At 38.3% G+C, this 19,016-nt stretch overlaps 1 protein-coding gene across 2 annotated transcripts in view; it reads left to right on the top strand.

Moving 5' to 3' along the window:
* The window catches only part of SLC15A2 (solute carrier family 15 (oligopeptide transporter), member 2), a 54,047-nt gene that overhangs the window by 15,056 nt on the left and 19,975 nt on the right, over window positions 1-19,016 (top strand). For both annotated transcript variants that reach the window (XM_006884241.1, XM_006884240.1), the window contains 3 exons: window positions 406-505; window positions 7,558-7,648; window positions 7,880-7,957. In XM_006884241.1, coding sequence (XP_006884303.1) covers window positions 406-505; window positions 7,558-7,648; window positions 7,880-7,957 — 269 coding nt within the window. The remainder of the gene's footprint in view (window positions 1-405; window positions 506-7,557; window positions 7,649-7,879; window positions 7,958-19,016) is intronic.

Here is a 19,016-nt window from a genome sequence, read left to right as displayed (position 1 = left end):
TGATGGTACACAATACCAACACTCAAAAAGAAATGAGGATAAAAACCATGAAATGATTCTATTTAAGGTTCCCTTAGATTGAAACAAGGTTGAGAACCAGTACTTTAGTTCTAATATTTTTCCTGTCTCTGGGTCTATCTATTTAGCACAAAAGGTAAATGGAACTACCAGAGGCCAAATCTTCCCATGCAAAGCATATTTTCTAACACAAGCTCAAAGATCATAAAGAATGTAAGTGTTCCTGAGTATCTTGTAAGACTGAAGGAAAATGAAACATGCTCACAGGATAGAAATGTGAAAGAGCTTTACCCCTTGTGTACATTGTTTTCTTCTGAAGCTTGATGTTCCAATTATACAGCTGTGTTTACGACCAACATGGTTCACATCTTCTCTTTTCCGTTTCAGAGTTCTAGCAGTGATTGGGCTGAGTCTAATAGCTTTGGGGACAGGAGGTATCAAACCCTGTGTGGCAGCTTTTGGTGGAGACCAGTTTGAAGAAAAACATGTAAGAATTCTATAATGTCTATATTTTCAAGAATGTAAAGCAGGCCTCAGAAGGATAGTTAGACATTTGTTAATATTAATCTATTATTCAGATTCAATGGCATATAACAACAACAACAGCAACAACAACAACAACTATTCAGATCATAGCTTGAGAGTTGTAATGAATGCTTGGCATTGTTCATTAATAGAAAAACTGAAGCACGTTAAAATGAGTGTGACCACGATAGCTGCTGTTTTTGTTGGTTGTCGTTGAGTTAAACATGACTCATAGTGACCCTGTGAACAAAAGACCTGAAGCCTCTCTATGACTATTATCATTTATCAAAGTTCAAAGAGTTTCCAGAGGCATGTGGTTTAGAAAGTAAATGCCACTCCTGATGGACTAAAAGCTGTCTCCTGAGGAAAGGCTGAAAGACATGGAGATGTATATTTACTGGTTAAACAAGAATCAAAGAGAATTTTATAGTTGCCTATTTGTACTGCCAACCCAGAGGCAGGCAGTTCAAAGTCACCAGCTGCTTCACTGAGAAAGATGAGCAGTCTCCTTCCAATTTATAATCTCTGGAACTGGCTGGAGGTTCAGTTATGAGTAATTTCTGGTTGGAAAGTAACAACAAAACAGCCATTTAGCATTAGTAATTCATATATAGCCACAAGGAATGGTAATTCTAACCCAGAGGTATACAGGCTGGAATCCATCAGCCACTACATGACAGAAAGATAGGCAACCACCTCTCATGAAATTTATAGCCTCTGAAAACTGACTGGAAGATCAATTTTGAGTTGGTTCCAAGTCAACAGCAATGAGGTTTTTAGTGAGAACAGGCCAGAGTGACATCTTTTTCTGTTGTACAAAGAGTAGGTATGAGTAAGAGCTAACTTGATGGCAGTTAGCAACAGCGGCTTTGATCTTGGAAGACAGAAATTATTAATCAAAATGAAGCAGTCCTGGGAGTTGAGTGGACATTAACTTTAAGTGGCATTTCCTAGTTCACAAAGCTAATGTTCTACATGCTGTGAATTCAAGACATAGTGTCTCCCATGAAGAAATCATAGTACTAATGCAAGAGACCAATGGATTATATGAACTTCAATCCCCATGTCCCGAGACTAGAAGAGCTAGAAGGTGCCTGGCTACCACTGCTGACTGTTCTGAAAAGGATCGTTCTTATCTTTAATAAGAGTGGGAGAAAATAGTAGAAGTCACTTAAAAGAACAGCCTTACTGGTCTGACAGAGACTGGTAAAATCCTTGAGACTTTGGTGCTTGTTGTTGTTGTTATGTGCCATCGAGTCGCTTGTGACTCATAGTGACCCTATGTACAAGAGTCCTAAACTCTGCTCTATCCTGTTTCAACCTCATTGTCTCTGACATACCTGTTTCTACCACCCCAATCACTGAATCGATCCATCTCATCGAGGATCTTCCTCTCCTGCACCATCCCTCCATTCTCCCAAACATGATGTTCCTCTCCAAGGATTGATCTCTCCTTGCAAGATGCTCAAAGTACGTCAGACAAAACTTTAGAATGCTTGCTGCCAAAGAGCAGCCTTGGCTTCACCCTCTCCAGGACAAACCTGTTTGTTCTCCTAGCAGTCCATGATATATTCAACCCTCTTTTCCAGCACCACAACTCAAAGGTATCAATTCTCTTTCTTTCATCCCTAGTCCCTGTCCAGCTTTCAGCTAACCTGCAATTGTGAAGACTATAGTCTGGATCAGGTGCATCTTAGTCTGCAGCCTGACATCATTGTTCTTCAGTATTCTGGAGAGGTCCCTGAGAACTGACTTTTCCATTGCAATTCATCTCTTGATTTTCTGCCTGCTGGTACCAAGAATGTTGAATGTAGAGCCAACAGACTAAAACTGTTAACTATTCCAATCTCTTTGCCATTCATAATTATGCTGCCAAGTGGTGAGAATCTTTGTTTGGTTTTTTTTTTATGTTGAGCTTCAATCCATATTGACCTTTTTTTTTTTTAGTTCTTTTTAGTTCTTGACCTTCTGCAGCAAGTGCTTCAGGTCCTCCTCAGTTTCAGCAAGCAGGGTTGTGTCATCTGCACGACACAGGTTGTTGATGACTCTTCCACCAATCCTTATGGCACATTTCTCCTCATACAGCCCAGCGTCCCTGATGATCTGTTCTGCATACAGATTAAAAGGTATGGAGACAGAATACATCCCTAGAGGACGCCTTTTCCAATTTTGAACCATGCAGTGTCTCCTTGCTCTGTTCTGACAACTTTCTCTTGGTCCAAGTATATGTTTCACATAAGCATAATCAAATATTCTGGGATTCCCATTCTTCTCAGAGTGAGCCACAGCTTGTTGTGATTGCCAAAAACGGAAATCACCCCTGTAACTCAACTTCCAGCCACGTGTAGATAGATCTATCAGGTGATTAGTAACATCAAGGAGAGCACATTCCTTAGAAAAAAAAATTTCAAAATGGTAGTATTTTCCCAAGGATCAAGGTCAGGGAGGGATAAGAAAGAAGGATGAATGGGAATGGGAAGCACCCTGAGGTAGTGAGGTAGCAGAAAGAATATTAATACAATGTGAGGATTGTGATCAATGTGAGAAAACACAGTAAGTCTGACTTGTTGACAGAAAAAGGAATTTACTCTGTAAATGTTCACTGAAATCACAACAAAAAGATAAAAATTAGACAAGTTTCTATAAATGAGCATATATCTGGTCAATCATTGGAGATATATATATATATATATATATTTGACTATGACTCATACCTACCCTCCTGGTCCAAGGATAAGTTTTGCATAAGCATTATCAATGTTCTGAGATTCCCATTCTTCTCGTAGTTAACCACAGTTTGTTGTGACCCACACAGCCAAATGCCTTTGCATAGTCAATTAAATACAGATAGACATTCCTCTGGGACTCTCTGCTTTTAGCCAAGATCCATCTCACACCTATACTTGGACCAGGAGGCAGTCAGCAAAACAAAGTAAGGAAACACCGCATCATTCAAAATCAGGAAGGGTGTACGCCAGGGATGCATTCTGTCTCTATAACTTTTCAATCTATATGTGGAACAGATCATCTGGAAGGCTGGGCTCTATGAGGAGGAATGTGGTATTAGGGTTGGAGGAAACTCATCAACAACCTGTGTTATGCTGATGACACAACCTTGTTTGCCAAAACTGAGGAGTTGAGGCGTTTGCAAAAGATCAAGCATTGCAGTCTTCAATATAGACTAAAGCTCAGGATGAATAAAACAAAGATTCTCACCACTGGGCCAATAGGCAGCATCATGATAGATGGAGAAGAGATTGAGATTGTTAACAGCTTCAGGATACTTGGCTCCCCAATCAGCACTCTTGGTATCGGCAGCCAGGAAATCAGAAGATGAATTGCATTGGGAATATCTGCTGTCATGGATCTCTCCAGTGTACCAGCCTGAAAACATAGATATATAAAATTTTAAGAAAATATCTCTTATTAAAGCCTAAAATGAGCAAACAGGAAGGTAATGTACAATGACCAACAATGTTATCACACTTATAATTTTATTTTCCTTCCTTGTCTATCTTTGAGTGTCTGTTCTTTCTTATGTAACAACTTAATCATGTTTTTGACTCTCACCGTATCCACTGAGAGGTAGATGTTGCTGTTGTTTAGTGTCTTCAACTGTCACCCCATGAACCACAGAATGAAACCTTGCCCAATCCTGCTCCATTCTCACAATACTTAAGCCTATTATTGTAATCATGGTGTCATTCCATCCTTTAAGGATCTTCGTCTTCATCAATCTTCTACTTTTAGATGCATAATGTTCTTTTTCAAAGAATGGTCTGTCCTGATAACATACCCAATGGTCCCTCCTGATAATGTACCCTGAAATCTCACCATTCTTGCTGCTTCTAAGAAGCACCCTTGCTGTACGTCTTCCAAGCTAGATTTGTCTGATATTTAGCAATATATTCAAAGGCAGGAATTCTTCTTGTTTTCCTTATTCATCTTCCAACTTTTGCATGCAATATGAAGATATTAAAATATCATGGCAAGGGTCAGGCACGCCTTGGGCCTCTATGTGATCTCCTTGCTCTTTAAAGAGGTCCCTGGCAGTAGATTTGCCCATTTCGATATGTTGCTTAAGTTCTTAACTACTGTTGCAATTGATATTGACTGTGGTTCCAACAGAAGGAAATCCTTGATAACTTCAATGTTTTCTCTGTTTATCATGATATTGCTTACTGGCTCAGTTGTGAAGACTTTTCTTTATGTTAAGGCATGATCTATGTTGAAGGCTTTGCTCTTTCCCAGCAGGGGTTCAAGTTCTCTTCCCTTTCAGTAGCAGTGATTTATCATAAGTTGTTGATTAGCCTTTTGCTAATATTGATATCCCATTCTTCGTCGTGGAGTCCAGCTTCTACAATTATTTGCTCCAGCATACATGTTGAATAGATAAAATGAAAGGATGCAACCCTGGCACACACATTTCCTGATTTTAAACCATGCAATATCCTTTTGTTCTGTTCCAGTGACTTCTTGGTCTATGTACTGATTGTACAGATTCTCCTTTCCCTCTCTTTTTCTGACACAGTCAATACCTGTTCTCTTTGTACTCTCTTTCCCTGTACTGTCTTCCTGGGTTTCTCCTACTCTTCAGACCATTTATCACTTTGTACTTTTCTGCTGCCCAAGGGCCCGTAAGTCATGATTAATTGTTATCTATGAAGAAATAATCAACCTTTTGTAAATGAGATGCTGTAACACAATGAGCTATACAAATAATATGAGTGGAACAAGTACCAGAAGAGAAGGGAAAACACATGTAAGCAAAAAGTGGGACAGATCTGGTTGTGCTAATACACTAGAATGACGTACAGCAGAATATAATGAGTGAAATGTCAGCAACTTTATTTGAAAGTTGCTTCACTTGGTAACTACAAAGATGTTTCTAATAAACATGGACAAATTCCACCTCAATATGCCCCAGTCACTTCTAAACCCATTGATTTTCTTTTTTATTCTTTGGCAGACCTCCTTTTTGCACTAGGTGACTCTTTTACTTCATTCTTTTTCCTCCACTGTTTTATATTCTGGTCCTAGACATGTCACAAAATCTATCATTTTCCTCCATCAATCATTTATTCATTTAACAAATTAAGGCAATAAATCCATGTGGATTTTCTAATCTATATCAAGTACTATCCTGGATACTAAGGTTTAAAGGCATGTCTAAGATGTAATTTCTTCATTAAAGGAAATTACAGCCTACTGAAAGAAACAGAGATTTAATGCAAATAAATTAATATTGTAATAAGTATATTCAGGACTTGGTAACGATCAAGAGAATTGAAAAATTCATTTTTCCCATTGACCATATAAAAGTTTTGTAAAAGTGAAATAGAAGGTTAAAGATGCATCTACTGAGCTTTGATCCCTTTCTGATTTTAAAACAAGCAGTGTTCCCTTGCTCCAATTGGAAAACAGCATCTTGATCTAAGTATAGATTTCTCATGAGCACAGTCAAGTATAATAGTATTCCAATTCTCAATGTTAGACATAATTTGTTTTAATCCACATAGTCAAATACCTTTGCATCATCAATAAAATACAAATGGATATTCTTCTGGTAGTCTCTGCTTTCACTCAGGATCCATCTGACATCCACTGATTTCCCTGGTGACATGGCCTCTTCCAACCCCCACTTAAACTTCTGGCCATTCCCCATCAATGTAATAATGTTCCAGCAGTTTTGGGATGATCTTCAGCAATATTTTGCTTTCCTGTGACATTAATGATATTGTTGTATAATTTCCGTATTCTGTAGAGTCACTTTTCTTGGGAGTGTAAACAAATTTTAATCTCTTCCAGTCAGATAGTCGGGCAGCTGTTTTCCAAATTTCTTGGCATAGACTGGTGAGGATATCCAGAGTTGTATCTTTTAGTTGGCACTTACCAATTGGTATTCCATTGATTCCTGGGGCCTTATATTTTGCCTGTGCCTTCAGTGAAGCTTGAACCTCTAATACTTGATTGTCACTGGTTCTTATTCATGTGATACATTCTGAAATTTTTCAGTGTCAATAAATTGTTTTTTGGTAGGGTGACTCATCAACATCCTGTGTTATGTAGATGACAAAATCTGGCTTGCTTAAAGTGAAGAGGATGTAAAACACTTTTTGCAGAAGATCAAGAACTACAACCTTCAGTATGGACTACATCTCAGCAGGAATAAAACAAAGGCCCTCACTACAGGACCAACAGCCAACATCATAATAGGTGGAGAAAAGATTGAAACTTATAATCTTGCTTGGATCAACAATCAAAATCCTTGGTATCAGGAAATCAAAAGATGTATTGAATTGGGCAGTCCGTTGTCAAGGACCTCTCCAAAATACTTAAGAAAAAGGATGTCAGTTAGAAGACTAAAGTGCACCCGATTTAGGCCATGGCCTTTTCAATCAGCTGCTATGCATCAGAGAGTTAGACAATAAAAAGGGATGACATAATAAGTATTGAAACCTTTGAGGTGTGGTGCTGGGGAAGAGTACTGGTTATACCAAGAACTGCCAAAAACCAAACAGATGTATCTTGCCTTCTTGGAGGCAAAGATGGCTAAGTTCATCTCTCATACTTTGAACAAGTAGCTAGGTGAGACTATTTTGAGAAAAGACATCATGCTTGGAAAGACAGAGGGTCAATGTAGGAAAGGAAGACCCTGAGTAGATGGGTTGACACATTGACTGCATAAAAAGGCTTAAGTGTATGAGAGATGATGAGGATGGCACAGGATAGAGCTGGGTTCAGATCTATTGTTCACAGGATCATTGGGAGTTGAATTTCACTTGACAGCATATAACAACAACACAACTGGGCTTTGAAGGATGAGGAGAAATCTACCTGGAGCAAGGCAGACATGCTTTTAAATATCTGATATGATGTTCATGTATCATACAGGATATAGCTAGGACTGTCTTTTAGTTTGTTACTCTCGCTAAATCTGATCATGGGATGGAGGTGGTCAGGGAACACATTACACTGATGGTTTGTCCTCCCTTTCCTCCCCCTTTTTTCCAGGCAGAGGAACGCACTAGATACTTCTCAGTCTTCTACCTGTCCATCAATGCAGGGAGCTTGATTTCTACATTTATCACACCCATGCTAAGAGGTTAGGATCTGTTCTGAGGAATTATTCCAGACAGTGAAAAAATTGTTTTAGAGTCCTTTCTGATTTTTTTTAAAGTCTTGATTTGTCTGGTCCAAAAGAAAGATTATGGGATTAGTTGATGGGAGGAATGAGAATGGTTATGTCTATGACATAAAAAACCTGAGTTTACCAGATAAGATAACAAAGATTCAAGTCTCAGTTATTCTTTTACTGTTTTTCATTTTCTTTTAGGAGATATTCAATGTTTTGGGGAAGACTGCTATGCATTGGCTTTTGGGGTCCCAGGATTGCTTATGGTGATAGCTCTTGGTAAGTGAAATGAGGAAAAGGAACACATACCTGCCATGAGGGAAGCATTGTGGAGGCACACCACAAAAACGGTTTCTTCATTCCTCACAATAACCTTGTTTTTTGTTGTTGTTAGGTCACACTAAGTCACCTGTGGCACATAGCAACTCTATTTACAATAGAACGAAAATCTCCAAAATCCTGCACCATCTTTACAATTTCTGCATTGTTGCAGTTATGGTGTCAATCCGTCTTACTAAATTCTTTGAGTCTTTTCCTTATGTTTTGCTTTTCTAAGCATAATTCTTTTCCAGGAACCGTCTTTTCTTAATAACATGTCTAATGTATATGAGATGAAGTCTCACTATCCTTGTTTCTAAGGAACACCTGGTTACGTTTCTTTTTTCTCTTTTTTATGGTGAAATTTTCTCTTTTTTTATGGTGAAATTGACAAAGAAAATTGGTTTTCCATTCAACCATTCCTGCACATCTTGTTTTATAACATTAATTACAACACAAAAATGCAATCACACTTTCCAAGTTTCTTCCCTTATTTATTTCCATTAAGTATATCTGCTGCTAACTGTATGTCTAGTGTGTCTCTGTGTTTTCCATTTGATTAGAGCAGTGTGCTGATCACTGTCTTTTTTTTTTTAATTGCCTTTCCCTTCACCCATCTTTTTGTTGTTAGGTGTTATCAAGTTGGCTACCATTCATATCGACCCTATAATAACAGATGACAATCTTGCTTTATCGTACTCCACTCTCACCGTCTCTGACATGCTTAAGTCCACTATTGTGGTCACTGTGTTAGTCCATCTCCATGATGGTCTTCCTCTTTTTTTATTGGCTCTCTACTTTTCTAACCGTGATGTCTTTTTGCTATGGACTAGCACCTATTGAGAGCATGCCCAAAGTATGTAAGACAACATTTCACCTTTCTTGCCTCTAAAATGCACCCTGTTTGCTCACATTCCAAAGTGGATTTGTTTGTTCTTATGGCAGTTCATGGTGTATATGATATGCTTCACCAACACCACAGTCCAAAGGCATCAATTCTTCTTCAATTTTCCTTATATATTGTCCAACTTTCCATGCATATAAACCAATACTACATCTTGCATCAAGCACACTTTAGTCTTTAATATTAAATCCTTCATCTCTAGCACTTGAAAAAAGTCCATGATTGTTGATTTGCTCAATGAAACATGCCTTCTGTTTTCTTTATTCCTGTTACTGTGGGTATTGATTGTGGATCCAAGTAAAAGGAAATCTTTGACAACTTCAATAATTTCTCTATCTATCATGATGTTGTCTAATGGCCTAGTTATGTGGATATTCGTTTTCCTGATGTTGATATGTAATTCATATTAAACTGTTGTTATTTTTATTATTAAGTGCCATAGAGTAGTAGAAAACCCATGTTGTTGTTGTTGTTATGTGCCGTCAAGTCGTTTGCGACTCATAGCGACCCTATGGACAACAGCCCTAAACCGTGCTCTATCCTGTGCCAGTTTCATTGCCTCTGACACACCCATCCTGATTACCCCAGTCACTGAATCAATCCACCTCATAGAGGGTCTTCCCCTCCTGCGCTGTCCCTCTACTCTACCCAGCATGATGTCCCTCTCTAAAGACCTGTCTCTCCTTACAACATGTCCAAAGTATGTCAGACGAAGCCCCAGAATCCTTGCCTCCAATGAGTAGCCTAGTTTAACCCTCTCTAGGATGAATCTGTTTGTTTTCTTGGCAGTCCATGGTACCACAGCTCAAAGGCGTCAATTCTCCTTCTATCCTCCCTAGTCATTGTCCAACTCTCTGATGCATAACAAGTGATTGCAAAAACCATGGCCTGTATAGCGACCCTATTAATGAAACTCTTGAATGCAAAACGTTCATCTTTTCTCCAAGTTCATAGAGTTTCTGAAGGCAAGCTTTTTTGGAAGTAGATGCCACTCCTGCTATTGAACACTGTAGTCTTTGATATTCTTCTATAAGTGCTTCAATTCTTCTTAAATTTCTGAAAGCAAGGTTGTGTATTTGTACAATGCAAGTTGCTGATGTGTCTTTCTCCAATCCTTTGCCACATTCTTCTCCACTAGTCTAGTTCTCCATGTAGTCCAGCTTCTCGAATGATTTACTTAGCATATAGATTAAGTGTAAATCTATTCTTTCACTCATATTACTATATGTCAATTATCTATTAATTTTTACACCTATCTCCCTCCCTTTCCATACCTGGTAACCATCCAAAAATTATTCTTTCTGTTTGTAAATTTACTTTAGTTTTTTAATGATAGTGGTATTATACAGTATTTGTCCTTTGATGACTGACTTATTTCACTCAGCAAAAGGTCCTCTTGATTATTCCATGTTTTGAGAATTCTTTATTATTATTTAATGTTAGATGGTATCCATTATCTGAATGTACTATACTTTCTCTAACCATTTATCCAATTACGGATTGTTGTTAGGTGCTGTCAACTCTAGTATGACTCATAGCTATCCAATGAACAAAAGATCTGAACCCTGTTCTATCCTGCACCATCCTCACACCTCCTAACACACAAGAACCCATTGCAGAGTCACTGTGCCAATCCACCTGGTTGAAGGTCTTCCTCTCCTTCACTGGCCCTTCACCCTTCCCAACATCATGTCATTCTCCAAGGAATGCTCCAAGGAATACTTTTTAGGCACATACCCAAATTATGTGAGGCGAAGCCTCATCATTCCTGCCTCCAAAGAGCACTGTGGTTGCACTCTCTACAAGACATATTTGTTTGTTCTTTTGGCTGTCCATGGGATTTTCAGTGCTCTTCTCCAGTACCACAGTTCAAGGGTGTCAATTTTTTTTCCTATCATTCTTATTCATTGGGTTATTTCCATCTCTTTGTTTTTTAAATAATGCTGCAACAAACATGAGTATGCATATATCTGTCCATTTGTTTAAAAGGCTATCTTAAAAAAAAGACTATCTTTCCCCCATTTACTGAATTTCATCTCTTTATCAAATATCATGTGAACATAGATGGATAGATTTGCTTCCGGGTTCTCAATTCTATTCTCTTGGTCCATGTATTTGATGCTATGCCAGTGCCAGGCTGTTTTGATTACCACTGCTGTGTAGTAGATTTTTAGATATGGAAGTGTAAGCTCTCCTTCTTGTTTTTCTGTTGTGATAGTGTTTTATTTATCTAGGGTCTCTTTCCTTTTCATATAGAGTTGATTATTTTTTCCATCTCTTTAAAGAATGATGATGGGGTTTGAATTGGAACAACTGAAGTTATTCCAAGACAGATTTGTTTTTTTCATGATCGTGATGCCATATTCTCAGATTAGTTGCCCAGAATATACATTAAATGGAGCTGTGGTGGCCTAATGATGAGAAGCTGTGCTGCAATCCTGAAGGCAGGCAGTTCGAGGCCACCAGTTGCTCTGAAGGAGAAGAATGGGCAATCTCCTCCCGTGTGATTAACTGCCTCTGAAAACCTGTGAGAGGGTCAGCTATGGGTTGGTTCCAATGCGACTGTACACAACTACAATGACAACAGAGATCTTTGGTGGCTTAGTGGTGACAAATTGTGTTGCAATCTCAAAGGCTCATGGTTCAAACTCACCAATTACTTCATGGGAGAAAGATGAATTTTCTCTTCACATGTGATTACCTGTCCCTAATCCTGTTAGAGGGTCATCTGTGGGTCACTTCCAACTCAACGGCACACAACAACAACAACAGGTGTGGTGAAAGGATACAACTCTGATGTACACTTTTTCTGATTTTATTTTATTTATTTATTTTTTTACTTTTTCTAATTTTAAATCATGTGATATATCTTTATTCCTGGTTGAACAAATACTTCTTGATCTATTTACAGTTTCTACATGAGAACCAATTATGATTATAACTAATTATGATTTACACAGTTAAATGTCTTTGCATATCCAATAAAACAAAAATAAACATCTTTCTAGTATTTTTTACTTATAGTCAAGAACTATCTGACATTACAATGATATCCTTTGTCCTATGGCTTTTTTCTGAATCCAAGTTGAATATTTGAAAGTTCCCTGTAGTGATTGAAGTATAGTTTTTGAAAACTGTAGTTGTTTTGTTTTTTTAACTACTACGGTTTTAAAAATAACTCAATTGTTTTTTAATAATCTTTAGCAAGTACTTTGTGTAATATTAATGATATTAGACAATGTTCTCATTCTGTTGGTTCACTTTTTTTTAAATGTTAAAAAATATAGGCTTCTTCCAGCTCAGGTCAAATGTTTTGGCTCAGATGTGGGAGCACATCCAAGGCTGTATCTCTTTGTTGAAACACATCAACTGGTATTCTGTCATCTCCTGGAACTGTATTTTTTACTAATGCTTTCAGTACAGCCTGGACTTGGTCCTTGATCATATACTATCCCCTGAAATGATTGAGCATAGAATATTATTTTTTATATAGTGATGCTGTGTATTTGTTCCATCTTTTTAAATGCTTTTTGTTAGGTAAGTGTTAGTATAGAAGTTTACCCTATCCTTTAGCTATAAGGTGATTTGAATGACTCTAGAAATCCTAATAATTTTTAAAAATGTACCAAGATAAAGAAGTTTTTAAAATGACTGACTTTTTGTATCCCTACTCCCAAGGCTAATTAAATAAGGATCTCTTCACCGTGGCTCCTGAAATGTGAATTGTTTCACATACTTTAGGTTGTTTAAATATGTACTCAAGGTTGAGATTTACGCTTTATATCACAATATACGAGGATGCATGGAAGACATTTCTCCCTCTAAAACTATTATGTGTCCCTGGAGTCAGAACTCATAGCTGACCCTCCAGTGGGTTTTCAGACGGTGCAAATCATGAGAAGATTGACTATTTTTCCTCCCTCTGTACAACTGGTGGATTCAAACAGCATACTTTTGGTTAGCAGTACAACTCTACCGTTAGGTCACCAGATCCTACTCCTTCTAAAACTAGTTTGTGTAATATAATATATGATCATAGGGTGAAGGGACAGCACAAGATGGGAAGACCCAGGATGAGATGGATTGACTCAGTGACTGGAGAAATAGGATTAGGTTTATTGGAGATGATGAGATTGGCTCAGGAAAGGGCAGGGTTCAGAGCTAATGTACATAGGTTTCTATGAGTTGCAGATGACTCGACGGCACATGACGACAACAAACATGATAACTGGAAGATATTTTTAATTCTCTAGGTATTCTAAACAGTCTTTAGATTTAGCTTTTTCTGCCCTATTCTGCATTGTACAGGAAATTTTCTCTTGGAAAAAAAAACAGTAGTAGGATAAGTAGATTAAAACCAGATGCAATTTAGATCAAGTAACACTCAGTTTAGCACTGAGAGCCTAACCCTGGCAGAGAAGGGAATGGCTAAGTTTCCAAGTTTATCCAATCTAGGGGGAAACTTGATCATGATTATTTCTAAGCAATGACCTGGAAACCTGTTCTTACTTTGAGTTTTAGAGTGACGCCTTCCTGGAATATAACCAGCACAAACACATAAAGGACTCAATAGAGGAAAAATAACCCAGAAACTCAAAGTTCAGTCAGATTATTTTCTACCAACAGGGGATAATAGAAATACCCAAAGTTTTCTACTTCAGGAAAATTTATATATTATTCAAGAAGTGTGATGATAATATATTCCCTTACAAGTTTTTCCTTCCAACTCAAACAATTTCCTAATTTTCGGTAGTTAGTTAGTACCATGTATCCTTATCTTGACTATAGGATGATAACATTTTGATAATAAATATCAGAATAATTGTGATAATTATAGAAATGTGAGTGGAAATATTTTTAAATAATAAAATGTTAAAAGGTATTAGTTATTAAGTATTTCAGCTTTCTGGAAGCCAAATTGCTCAATTCTCTGGCCCTCATTATAATTTATTACTTTATTTACTATTGAGTCAAAAGAATTTCTTAAATGATCTCATTATGGGCCAACGTTTATACTAGCCAAGAGAGTCACAATAGTGTGTTAGCTACTGAGTTCATGCTCTCAAAGAATTCTATAGTTTAGTGGGGATAAGAAACTCAAGTAATCACTAATCTGCATGGTCTCATATAAGGGAGTAAAACAAGCTGTGAGAACACTTAAGAGGAGATACAAAGACTATGAAGGTCAATAAAAGTTTGACTAAGGAAGTCTTTAGATGAGACCTGAAGAATGAACAGCAAAATCAAAGAAGGGGTTGGAAGTGATAACAGCAATAGAATAAAGTACTTGCAAGGAAAGGAGATGACAGATAGTATAACGCGTTAGAAGACCTTGAAGGAATTAAGATCCATTGGAACATAAAATGAAAAAGACAAGGATGAGAAATGAGCAGAAACTAGATAATGAAAGCTCTTTCAGACCACTAAAGAAGGAGAATTTTATCATGAGGACAATGAGACTTATAGGAATTTTAAAAAGAGGAAAGTTGAAGTTTTCGTTTTCAGTGGCGTCTCTGATGGAAATATGGAAAAAAGAATCAGGGCAAGAGTGAGACAAAGCTATTATTTATCTAGATTATGAACAACTTAACACTTCCTTTCATTTTACACTTGCGGTAAATGCTTATTTCAGTCACCTAGACTTTATTCCAAATTCTATAGAGAAACAAAACCAGTGATATGTATTGATCTCTCTTTATATCTCAATGTCTCTTTCTCTCTCTTTCTGTGTATGAAGCTACACTGCAATTCCAAAGGCATGTGTCTCGAATCTACCAGTTGCACCATGGGAGGAGGATGAGTAATCTCCTTCCATGCTAATTACTGCCCCTGCAAACCCACTAGAGGGTCAGCTATGAGTCAGTTCTGACTTGACACTACACTATTGTTATGTGCTTTCAAGTCAGCTATGACTCATAGTGACCCTTATCAACACCACTTTTGAACTGTGCCCTATCCTGAGCCAACCTCATTGTCTCCAACACACTTAACCCCATTGCTGAAGTCACAGTGCCAATCCATTTCATCCAAGATCTTCCTTTCTTGTGCTGACCTTCTACTCTTCCAGGGCTGATGTCTTTCTCGAAGCACTAGTCTCTTCTAACAATATGCCCAAAGTATGTGAAACAGAGTTTCAAAACCCTTGTCCCTAAGATACAACCTGGTTTCACCTTCTCCAGGAAAAACCTGTTTGCCTTCATGGCAGTCCTTGGTATGTTCAATCTCAATGAGAGAGAAAGAGAAAGAAGAAAGAAATTTATTGGCATCAAGGCATTAGCTCATGTGATGGGGTGGGGGAGTAGGGATGGGGCTGGCAAGAGTGAAATGTGTAAGTCAGGTTTGTGTCCCCAAATCCATATTTTAGGCAATGAGAAGACAGAATTGCTTACAGTCTGGAGGTAGAATATAATACGTGAAATAAGGATATAATATAGGAAATAAAGATAGATAAATATAATTAATATCCTCAACTCATTGAGATGCGTGTGCTTTGTTCTGGTCGAGGGCCAGGTGGTATGTTTTGTGATTTAAGTCTCTTGTTTAGTGTCAATAGGCGAGCTCTGGTGGCCTAGTGGCAGGAAACTGCACTGCAATCCCAGAGGTGTGTGGTTCAAATCCACCAGATGCTCTTCTGAAGAAGGAGGAACAATCGCCTCCTGTACCAGTAAGATCCAATTTGATGGTACACACATAAAAAAAGAAAAAAAAGTGTCAATAAAACATTCTGGAGAGCCCTTGTTTTTAAGGTGAATGCCTCATCTCCATTTTGGTGACTGGGTGACATGGCAGGATTATGTAAAATGGGTAAGCTTGTTCTGATTGAATGTTTAGTGGAATGTGTTATATTTTGAGGCACTTTCTTTTAAGTTGTACAGCACTTTTGTGTCAAGTTTCTGTACTGAGGTAATCTGGGTTTGCTGTGATGCTGAACCCTGTGCCATTGGAGTGTCAAATGCCATAACAGTTTCCCACGGTGGACAGTGTTTGGTGGAGCTCTCAGTTTAAGACAGGTTTGGAAGCAGGAGTGGCATCCACTTCCTAAACCACATGCCTCTGGAAACTCTATGAACTTGGAGAAATGACGTTAGTTACAGAAAGGCTTCAGACCTTTTCTTCATAGGGTCACTATGAGTTGTGCTTGACTCAAGGCAATCAACAACAACAACACTGAGTTATTATATCACATCAGGATTGGAGAGAGACTCATAAATAACCTGTTTTATGCAGATGACACAACCTTACTTACCAAAAGTGAGGAAGATTGGAAGCACTTTTTGCAGATCAACAGATGCAGCCTTCAGTGAGGACTGTGTCTCAATATCAAGGAAACAAAGATTTTTACCATTGGACCAATAGGCAGTGTAATGATGGATGGAGAGGAGATTGAGACTGTCAACAGCTTCATCTTGCTGGGATCCACAATTAACGATCTTGGTATGAGCAGTCAGGAAATAAGAAGACGTGTTGCACTGGGAAAATCTGCAGTTAGGGACCTTTCCAAATTATGGAGAAGTGGTGATGTCAGTTTGAGGAATAAAGTGCATCTGATTCAGGACATGGTCCTTTCAATTGCTGTCTATGCATCTGAGATCTGGACAATGAATAAGGATGACAGAAAAAGAATTAATGCCTTTGAGCTGTAGTGTTGGAGAAGAGTGCAGAACATTCCATGGATGGCCAAGAAAACAAATAGATATGTCTTGGAGAGGATGCAGCCAGAGTGCTCTTTGGAGGCAAGAATGATGTTCATTTGGACATATTGCTAGGAGGTGCTATTCCTTGGAGAGGCACATGATATTGGAAACGGTGAAGGGTCAGCAAAGGAGAGAAAAACCCTCAACCAGGTGGTTTGACACAGTGACTGCTACAATGGGCTCTAGTGTGTCAGGAAGTGTGATGATGGCACATGACAGGACTAGGTTCAGATCTTTTATTCATAGGGTCACTATGAGTCATACTCAACTCAATGGCACCTAACAACAACAACAACTACCACTATAACTCCATAGCAGCAACTGGATTAGTGTCTGATCAATACCAACTACAGGTTACCTAGGTAACACCTAAAACTATCATGCTATATCATAACAGAATTAATGAAACCTAGTATGTCTGTAAGGAGCTCTGGTGGCCTAGTGGGTAAGGAAGTGCATTGCCAATCCAAAGACAGGCAGTTCTAATCCACCAATTGTTCTACAGGAGAAGGATGGGCAGTATCCTTCCTTGCAATTTATAACCTCTGAAAATCTGCTGGAAGAGCAGCAATGAGTCTGTTCTGACACAACACCACTTAACAAGAACAGAATTCTTGAACCTCCTGCCATCTAGTCCCAACAGCCTAGTTGATAGGTTTTGCATGAGTGCAATTGGTTTACTGTTTACTGTTTACTGTGTAAGGCATTCCTAGCACAGAATCAAGTAGATAAATCCCTTACTAGAGCAGGGACATCCATTAAGGAAATCTTGAAGGTTGTCAAAATAGAGTCTTACTATTTATTCTAATTGAATTTTGAAAATTTGGGAAAAAAGAACTACTTTACAATTTTGTTAGTAATTTGGGAAAAGAAACTAAAAGGAAAAAAATAAGAGCATAAAAATCACCTATAATTAGTTATAGGTTGTTGTATGTTATGGAGTAGAAAAATTTATGGGATCATATTGGCAGGTCTTTTCTCCTATGCAGAAGCTGATGAGTTGGAACCATCTACCAACTGAATGGCAGTTGAGTGTCTAATCATTCCATTGCCAGCGATCATTAACTAGCTTAGAGATGGGATAAAGAACAAAAGATCTAGTTTAAGAGAAAATAGGATGAGCTCCAGAACAGAAATGGTATAGATTAGATTTTTTTTTTAAAGAATAACTAGTGGTTAGAGATAGAATATATAGAACCTAATCCTGTCCATTTGCTGTACTGAGGTAACTTGTGGTGGCTGTGATGCTAAACACTGTGGCACTGATGTGTCAAATACGATAATGGTTACCAGTGGTGGACAGTATTTGGTGGAGCTCCCAGATTAAAACAAACTTGGAAGCAGGAGTGGCATCCACTTCTGAACTAGCTTGCCGCTGGAAACCCTTTGAACTTGGAGAAACGATGAAAGTTATACAAGTGTTCAGCTCTTTTGTTCATAGGGTCACTATGAGTCATCTATGACAATTACAATAACAACAATGCAGAGAAACAAATCTGTCTAGAAGGAAATGCAAGAATGTTCCTTGGAGGCAAGGATGGTAAAACTATCTCACTTACTTTGGGTGCATTACTTAGGAGGAACCAGTCCTTAGAACCATCATTGGGAAAGGCAGATGGTCAGCTAAAGAGAGGAAGGCGTTCAAGGAGGTGGGTTGACACAGTGACTAGTACAATGGGCTTGGGCGGGACAGAGATCCTGAAGATGGTGCAAGATAAGGCAAGGTTCAGATCTGTTGTTCAGAGGGTTGCTGTGAGTTGTACTCACAAACGATATATATGCAAAAACGATGGAAAGCAGTCCAATGAGGTGGGAATTTCTAAGTTAAAATGAAATCCTTTGAGGACATGTGCTATATCTTTTTTACCTTTATTTCCAGTAGTGCCTAGCACACTAACAGATGCATGAATAAAGGAATGAGACAAGTGTTTAAGAGTACAGATTTCTCAGTCAAACAAAAGGCATCAGGTTAAAAAAGCCAGTTTCTGTGTGACTTTGTGCAAGTTGAATGATATTTTAATCTTTAATTTCTTGTGTAAAATGGAGATGGCACTATTGTTGTCATTACTGTTGCTGCTGTTGTTAGGTGCCATTAAATCAACTACAACTCATAGCAGCCCTGTTAAAACCACACATGGACCGGGTCCTACCTTAAAGCCATCCTCATTGTTACAGCCACTATGTCAATCCATCTCACTGAGAGTCTTCCTCTCTTTTGCAGACCCTCTACCTTTCTCAGCATCTTGTCTTTTTCCAAGGACTGGATAGCATGCCCAAAGTGTGTAAGATGAAGTTTCACAATCCTTGCCTCTAAGAAGCACCCTGATTGTACTCCTGCCAAGACAGACTTGTTTGTTCTGTTGGCAATCCATTCTCTTTGCCAATACCACAATTCGAAGGTTTGGATTCTTCTTTTGTCTTT

The sequence above is a fragment of the Elephantulus edwardii genome, unplaced genomic scaffold (genome assembly GCF_000299155.1).
Source record: "Elephantulus edwardii isolate Elephantulus edwardi_28Jun2011 unplaced genomic scaffold, EleEdw1.0 scaffold00032, whole genome shotgun sequence".
NCBI classification, from domain to species: Eukaryota; Metazoa; Chordata; class Mammalia; order Macroscelidea; family Macroscelididae; genus Elephantulus; species Elephantulus edwardii.
The sequence above is the reverse complement of the archived record's forward strand: the minus strand, read 5'-3'. Positions and strand labels throughout refer to the sequence as shown.